General features: G+C 34.5%; 1 protein-coding gene across 9 annotated transcripts in view; it reads left to right on the forward strand.

Moving 5' to 3' along the window:
- EIF4G3 (eukaryotic translation initiation factor 4 gamma 3) overlaps positions 1-9,033 on the forward strand; it is a 327,940-nt gene that overhangs the window by 308,894 nt on the left and 10,013 nt on the right. For all 9 annotated transcript variants that reach the window (XM_074377251.1, XM_074377254.1, XM_074377252.1 and 6 more), the window contains 3 exons: positions 2,286-2,432; positions 6,562-6,643; positions 8,113-8,259. In XM_074377251.1, the coding sequence (XP_074233352.1) occupies positions 2,286-2,432; positions 6,562-6,643; positions 8,113-8,259 (376 nt within the window). The remainder of the gene's footprint in view (positions 1-2,285; positions 2,433-6,561; positions 6,644-8,112; positions 8,260-9,033) is intronic.

The raw sequence follows: 9,033 nt of genomic DNA on the forward strand, positions 1-9,033 counted from the left end.
AGGACACTAGACTGTAACTCAAAGCCATACAAAGAAAGAGTACTGGTAACGATAACCACATAGGTAAATGTAAAAGCAAGTGTGACTGTGTCTTTGGTTTGTGGCTGTTCCTTTTATTTACTATGTGATTTACAAGATAAATCCATAAAATAATAATTATAAACATATGTTAATGGGCACACATTGTATAAAGATGTAATTTATGAAAATAACAACATAAGGATGGTTTCTCATACAATTCCCAAAAGACCTGGCAATTGCACTTCTAGATGTATATCCGAGAGAAATGAAAACATACGGCATCCTGGTTTGAAGTCACATACACCTGGATTCAGATTCCAGTTTTCTACCACTTAATGTGACTTTAAACAAATTACTTTATTTCCCTAAGCCTCAGATTCCTCACGTATGGAATGTTGATAATACCTACCTTGTAGGTATTAAATGAAATGTTTTAAGAAGCAATGAGCACAGAGAGGTACTCAGTCAATTATGGATGATGATGTTATTAATAAAATGTTTAAAAAGCAATTAGGAAAATGAGGTTCCAGAAAATTTGGCCTTCCATATCCAGACTTTAGCTTTCTTCTAAAAGAGTTGGTTTAATGCCTTTTTTCTTAAAACTCTAGTATGTTCTGCAAGAGGTAGTGATGAACTGATCCATAAATTTGAACCCGCCTTCTAGTTCTAGGAAGATCAGATAACATATACAGAAATACAGGGTTTCTGAGAAATGTTTCTCTCTAGTGACCAGCATAAACTTTACAGCTCACCACTGATCCCCTTAGGCAGTGGTAAAGGCTTTCATTTTCACAGTTTTATGTCATATTTTATTAATGAGCAATGTACTTCATGTTTGACTTCATTCTTGTTTGTTCATTGCTCTCAGACCTTCAGTTTATTTATGTAAGTTTGGCATAGGGTTAAAGAGGTATTCCCTGTGTAGGTGTTATAACACCTTGGAGTGTTAGAATAAATTTGGAGGATGTTTCAAGGTTATGAAAAATTGATTGCCTATTCTTAAAAGAACGTACTGCCATCATCTTGTGCCTTTGTATGGACATTGAAGTGTGGTGGTTGAGGTATTTCTCAACATTGAATCAGAAAAAATTATGATATTGAATCATGTTTCTGAAACTTTATAGGAATGTATTGTTTAGAAATGCTATATAAGTAGTAAAGACAATTAAAACAATAGAGTGAATTTTTTTCCACAAAATTCAAGATAATTTTTTCTTTGTGGATCCAAGGAGGGTATAGGAATATATCAGGGTCTTTGAAGTTATTAGAGAAAGATTTATATTAATAATCTTTAATATTTTATTTTTACGGTTTTTGCTTAGAGAAACTTCATAAAGCAAAGCATACTTACGTACCTCATTGCCTTACATCCTTGAAAATTAAAAAACATTTTGATTATTGATCTTTTCAAACAGTTACGCCATCATTTCTCACACTTAGATTCCGAATGGTCAGGAAGTACTTGAAAGACTAAACAAAACCAAAAACTATAGAGTTTTTGACAGCTACTCTTGGTGATATTAAACCATAGGCTTCAGAGAGAGAGTTGTATTGTACTCTTGCTAGTACTCCTGCCCTGCCTTAGAGCTATGTCACAGCTAAGAGTAAGACGAAAGCACCCAAGGGTATTATGTTAAGTAAACTAAGTCAGAGAAAGACAAATACTGCATGATTTCACTTACAAGTGGAATCCAGAAAGACAAATCAAAACCCATAGATTCAGAGAACAGGTGGTTGCCCAAGGGGAAGGAGATTGGGCAGGACTTAAAGAGGTGAAGGGGATCAAGAGGTACAGTCTTCCAGTTATAAAGAAGTCATGGGGATGTAATGCACAGCATGGAGAATACAGTCAATAATATTGTATTAATTTTGTATGGTGACAGATAGTGACTAGATTGATTGTGATCATTTCACAGTGTATACAAGTGTATACACTTGAATCACTATGTTGTATGCATGAAACTAATATAATATTGTATGTCACATGTACTCTAAAAGAAAAGACTGAAGCTCAGAATGAATTGGAAGGAAGGTAAGCTTGTTTGTTTTTGAGGAGAGTCAGAGGTACACATTAAAAAAAAAATGGGGGAAATATTTAGAAGGGTAATGGAGTGAAAATCTTTCAGAACTATGAATATAAAATAGCTTCTGCTGATCATTTTGACCCCATGTGAAATAGAAGAGATAGCCCATGACTTTGTTTTCCTCTCAGGGTGATAATAATATTGGATCATTATTAATATGTTTAACATTATATGTTTCAGAAGTTGGACTTTATAGAGTCTGATGGTTCCTGTTCCTCTGAAGCACTTTCAAAAAAAGAACTCTCTGCTGAAGAGCTATATAAGCGACTCGAGAAACTTATTATTGAGGACAAAGCAAATGATGAACAGATCTTTGACTGGGTAGAGGTATAAAGACTATGTCACCTTCCCTGATATCTCTGCAAGAAAGATTCTTGTGGGATCCACTTAATTCACATATTTACCCTTTCATTTAAAGGGAGTTTTTAACTTTAGTGAAGTTAGCTGTTAGTCTTACATGTATGTATACTTGAAACTCAACGCTTTTTTCCCCATTTTTATAAGATTTGTAGTCTTCTAAAAAGTCAAGTAAAAATATTTCAAACATAATCTATTTTTCGGGATCTCTCATTAGTTTAGGATATACCTTAACATTTTACCATTCAAAAACTTGCATTTCTTTCTAAATGATCTCACATTTTAAATACTATCTTGGATAAAATTAATAAGCAATATGTAGTTATTAAGAAATGTGTTGGCTTACATTTTCATAATAATGCTCCCTTCTGAAAATTTGATACCTTGTTTTTCTGTGTTGTGGAGTCTATTGATCATGCCTGTTTTTAATCTGCTACTGTATTCCTCTACACAGTAACTTTTATTTATGTAGATGTGTTTTATTTGTGCACATTTTCATGGGATCATATAGTTACCCAAGTTGAAAGAAAGCCATGGAGGGCTAATCTAGTTCTCTCCCTCTTGTGTAAGTCCTGATTTGTAGTCCTTCTAATGGTGTGTTGTTTCTTTAACCATTTCTAGGCATTGAGAAATAACGAAGCTTCTGATAAGTTGGTTTTTAATCTGTTTTTCCCCATGTCTGTAGGATAAAAAGTCTGTCTTCTCACCTAATTGGAAATCTTTTGATTAACTTTAATAGTCTGTCATTATATCCATATCTCTGTCTCTAGGTTCTTTTATTCTTTCTTGAAATCTTGATGTCCAGACCTTGTCTGGTCACTCTCATGCAAACATAACCTGGATTTTCAACATCCCTCTCAAAGTGACATGTGCAGACTGAGCATGATCACCAGATGTGGTCCAACAGTAGAGTTAGGTGGTGCTTTTGCATTTTTTGTTTTGAACTTTGTGCTTCTGGCAGGCTCACCACACAGAGCTCAAATTGCTCTTTCAGTCTTGCAGTACCTATTTCTTTTGTGTTCTGTAGGCTAGCCGTCTCTCCCACCCTGAATTTAGTGCATTTGGTTTTTGAACCAAACTGGTACTTAAAAATTTATTTCTGTTTATGTTTATCTTCTTAAATTAGACACTTTTTTTTTCCAGTCTGTGAGAAATTTTAGATTCTGATTTGGTCTTAAAATTTGCTTGCCATCTTTTTCACTTTGTATCTTCTTTGTATTTCATTAACATGTCAGCTTTGTCCTTATCCAAATTATGGGTAAAATTTATGGATAGGAGAGGGCCAAGACAAAGCAGCATACTTTCAAGGATCAAATCTCAACCCCACCCTCATGGACACTTCAGCTGTTAACTTGTTTATTATTTCACATCATTCTGCTGTCTAGTTCACCTTTTCATCTTGCCCACAAGGGGATATCTGTGATTAGATAATTTGTCAAATGCCTTGCTAAAGTTCAGAGAAATTAAGGCTATATCCATCTGAGCTGCCTTATACTAATCATATGAGAAAAGGAAAAAAGTTAGTTTAGCATGATTTATTTTTCATGTACTTATTTATTCGTCTTAGCATAACCATCTCTTTCCTCTCTAAGACTTTTAAGCCATTCATATGATAGTTTGTTGTAGAATTTAGCATAGAATCAGCATCAAGCTTTCTGATATATTATTGACATTAGGTACCTTCTTTTATGTTTTAGAAGTCAGGTCAGTGCTTACATATTTAACATCATTCTCCTTCCTCATGGTTTTTCATAAATCACCATCATTTTGGCAATTTTGGTCTTCTATTTTCTCATGTATTGCAAAATTATGCTGTTTTTACCTCTTCACCCATGTTGGGCTTCATTTTTAAAGTATTAACATCTACTCTGCCTACTGCAGGCCAATAATTATTCTCTTTAAAGAGAAGACAGAGGGTAAGTTTTACTGAATATAAATTATACCTAATAAAGATGACCTTTAAAAAAAAGAGCAAGAAGACAAAAACATAATTGTCACTGAGTTCACAGTGCGTATAGGTGTTTGTTGCTCCGTGTCTGATACCAGTACTATGTAAATCTGATTTTGCTTATTTACTCCAATTAGCAGACCCATTTTCCTTCTTGTTCTTGGCCTGTTTTCATCTTTGCTTAATTTGTGCTTTAGGATTCTTGACACTTTTAATAAGGTCTTTTCTACTCTTGAATATTAGAATAACAGTATTTGGCTTTATTTGGTAGAAGAAATACGCAGTTTGTTTCTTTAAAACGGAAGAAATAGTCAGATGGTTTGGAAATGGTATTTATAATCTAATTACATTTAGCTAATTTGTTTATTTTTTTCTCAGACTCCATTTGAGATCTAATCCTTTGGGGATTTCAAATGATATTCAGTTGAAATAGTTCTACAATCTGTTTGTAAGGTATTCTTGAGCCAAAAACGTAATGGTGTGTTTTTATTCTCTCCTTTATTCTTTGAAAGTAATTGTTCGGATTTTGCAGAAGTAATTTCTTGGGCTAGACTAAACTTAGCTTCAGCCTATATATTTTTAAAAGAGGTATATCAGCAGCTGGCTATAACACATAAGTCATCATGAAGTCTTTTATGCATGGCTTTTGCCCCACCCCATCCCCATCGTTATCTGTCAGCAGTGGCACCACTTGTTTCTGTTCTGTGGGAAAGATTGGTAATGAACAGTCTCACTGTAACAGCCCTCTGTGTTCAGCTCTGCCAGTATCCTGCAGAGCTGGCCTTCTGACTTGTTAACCACTCTTAACTCTGCTCTCAAGAAATTGCCATTTCCTCCCCAGTGATGTGTGAGGTTAGGTATTCAACAAATAGAGCTGCTAGTTAATCTGTGTCAGTTCAAAAAATTCATAAACATTAAACTAATCTCTAAATATTCTTAGCTTTATAACACATTAGTTTAGCTTACACTTTTTTTTTTTTTTTTTTTTATGGTGGAGGTACCAGGTATTGAACCCAGGACCTTGTGCATGCTGAGCACATGCTCTATCACTTAGCTATACCCATCCTCCCAGTAACACATTAGTTTACCTATTCCAGATCCATAGCTTATCTCTGTTGACATATCTGTCTCCCTAAGGGTGTTTCTCTCAATGCTGTTTTTGGGGGGGGGGTGGTAATTAGGTTTATTTATTTATTTATTTATTATAATTTATTTATTTAAATAGAGGTACCAGGGATTGAACCCAGGACCTTGTGCATGCTAGGCCCACACTCTACCACTGAGCTATGCCATCCCCCCAACACATTAGTTTAAAATGACATCCTTAATTTTTTCCTAATTTTTTAAGGCTGACTCTTTCAGTAGAAAATACCATGCTAATCTATTAAAAGAAACTGAGATAAATACTAATTCTGTTCACTGGCATAGGGAACATACACTCTGAACAATATTTGAAATATCCATCTAGAAAATGGCCACTTCTGTTTCTTTTCCTTTTTCTAGTCATCTGGTATAGCATTTTATAGCTAAAAGATAAAACAACAAGATCTTAAGAGAAATAAACTAAAAAATAAATTTGGGGTCCATTTATTCTATTTAACTTATCTCTAATTCATTTTTTTGCCATTTTTAGAAAAGAGTAGCAGTTATGTCACTACCTGAAGTTTGAGGCAATGCTTGAAATTAACCTCTAATTCACATTAAAACTGAGATGAAAAGGCAGCGTTAGCACATCTAAACATAGTTGCAGGCTACAGAGAAAAGTAGTCTTTAAAATATTCTGTAGTTGTGCTGTAGTTGTTCTTTCAACTTTTTAGATTTGAATAGATCATCTCAACATGGCTTATTTATTTAAAATGTTTTTAAATGGCTGCACTTTGAATGTATACGGTACACAGCACTGTATAACTGAATGAGCAAAGGATAGCGAGTAGTAAAGCTCCCTGAAAACAGAGTACTGCTACTTAGAACATTTTCAGACAGAACTGACAGTAGCCCCAATATTCTCCAGTGAATCAGAAGATTAATTTTTATAAGAAAGTTGAACATGTTCCCATTTGCCCTTAGTCCCAGACAAAGCCTGGTTTAGGGGAAAATAATTTCTTTGATGTGCAAGGGTACCTTAAACTATTCATTTACTTTTGATTTCAGGCTAATCTAGATGAAAGCCAGATGAGTTCACCTACATTCCTTAGAGCTTTAATGACAGCCGTTTGTAAAGCAGCTATTATAAGTAAGTAATATTTCTGAAGGTACCTCTTAACATCTGAAATTTCCAGTATGTCAACTATTGATGATAAGGGTCAGAGTTTATATTGCCTTCAAAAGTTGCCCTATAAAGCTCAATTTCTGGGCAAATGAGGGCAGTTTCTGTCTACAGTGTCTGGCTTTCTCAGGCAGGGGGACGAACAGCTGCTCTGCCTGCATCAAGCCCAAATCTGAGCAGCTGCTCCGTGCCCTGTGCTCTTCAGTTCAGTGGAAGTTGGTGCGTGCTCCTTGGGTTGTTTTATACTCTGCTGCATGTGACTTTTCCTTTACTTTTCATCTCCAACATTCAAAGCCTCCTCCTTCTTCCATTCAAGAATTATAATGAGCAGTTTGAATGTTCTTATGTAATATCAATGAAGGGCTAATCTCAACAGAAAAGCCATTTTATTTGAATACATACATGAGGAAAGAAAATACCAGTTATTTATCCTGCTTTATGTTGACTTTAAATGATAAGACAATATTATTGAGTGTTTATGAATTACATAGATGGGTAGGATTGGGATTGGTAGAAACCCTAAGTGTTCCAAGCCACAGATAGTTTTTAAGAATATTTAATGAGATCGCCCATTCACTTAGCCTCAGATTGAAACCCACATTTCTGAAACGTCACTGAAATAGAAAAAAAAGAATTCATCAGCTCAGAAGGTGTTCAGAATTTCAGGTCTGTCTTTATCATTATAGCAATAGCTACAGAATTTTAAGATTTTTTTGTCAGATGAATTTTTTTTAATGTTAGTTTTTTAATGAGTGAAATAACAAGCTAAGTAGAAAGTCTTCATTTAAAATTTTTAAATAATTTGCAGTATGTACAGAACCAGAAGGCTTTGGTGTTTTAAAATCAGAGTTGGAAAATATAGAAGCTGCTTTTTAAAACAAGATTGTGTCCCAGTGCTGACTTACAGAGGAAATTAAACTGTGTCCTTCTAAACACTGGGCATGCTTTCCTCAGCCTCTTTTTATTGTACCTTTCCTGCAAAAGGCGGGATGTGTTAGATATGTTATTTGCCACTGTCACAGTTAGTCCTCATCCTCTTATTAGTAATAAAATGGTTCTAATTATACCTTTTCAAAAGATTTATATGAACTATCACTTTAATTTCCTTTTAAATGTTCCTTTTGTAGTTTGAAATGTCATGAAACCACTGTCCTTGTTTCATTATGATTAAAGAGAAAGAATTGGGTGTGCTACTCTGGAGGGAACCCAGCACTCTTAAATACATTTCCCTACCTATCCCATATTTTGTTTGTTATTTCAGAGAGCATATCCCATTAAAAATTCCAGAACATTTTGGATTTCAAAATCTTTGCCTTGGACCCCCTTGCTTCCTCTTTCCTTGCAGAGTCATATGTGTTTTATCAACTCTGAAAATTGAAAATGGCTCTGTGTGTTAATGCCTTAAGTGTAACGCTTAGTTCTCCTGTCACCTCTAGCCGACTGTTCTACCTTCCGAGTGGACACTGCTGTTATCAAGCAGAGAGTGCCGATCTTACTCAAGTACCTAGACTCAGATACAGAGAAGGAACTGCAAGCACTTTATGCACTACAAGCATCAATAGTAAAACTCGATCAACCTGCCAGTAAGTTTTACCTCTTCCTACAGTTACCTCAACCCCGGTGGGTGAGATTTATCCAGGCCAAGACTTGAGAGATGGTTTCATAGATTGAACAGTGGATAACAGAAGAATCACTAGTAACAAAAACTCAAGATAACCAATAACTTTAATAAATTTGAATTTTTTAAGTACTTGACTTTCATGAGAAAATGGTAACAAGAAAACTAGTGGCTCACAGTGAAAGAGAATGTGACAGTGAATGTATGTATGTTCATGTATAACTGAAAAATTGTGCTCTACACTGGAATTTGACACAACACTGTAAAGCGACTATAACTCAATAAAAAAAAAGTTTAAAAAAATAGAATAAGTGAAGAAGAAAAAAGAAAGAAACTAGTTCATATTAAAGATTTAATCCTAATTCTAGGGCGGGTCTGTCTAATAAGACTCTCTGCAATGATGGAAATGTTTCTCTGCCATGCATTATGGTAACTATGAGCCACATGTGTCAATCAAGCACTTTAATTTGGCTACTGTGACTAAGGAACTGAATTTTAAATTTTATTCAGTTTACATGTAAATAGCCGCATGTAGTTAGTGATTTAAATATTAGCTTGACTAATAAAAATCACAAAGGTAAATCTAAAGAAAAGTTTAATATGACTCATTCTAGACTGAATATTTATTAGCAATTATTCTTTATTCCACTACCTCCCTCCATTAATGTGAATGATCAGTGAGTTGACTTTAAATGAATTTTAAGAACCCATAATGAAGGAATTTTTTTTAAAGAATATA

Source organism: Camelus bactrianus, chromosome 13 (genome assembly GCF_048773025.1).
Source record: "Camelus bactrianus isolate YW-2024 breed Bactrian camel chromosome 13, ASM4877302v1, whole genome shotgun sequence".
In the NCBI taxonomy this organism is placed as follows: Eukaryota; Metazoa; Chordata; class Mammalia; order Artiodactyla; family Camelidae; genus Camelus; species Camelus bactrianus.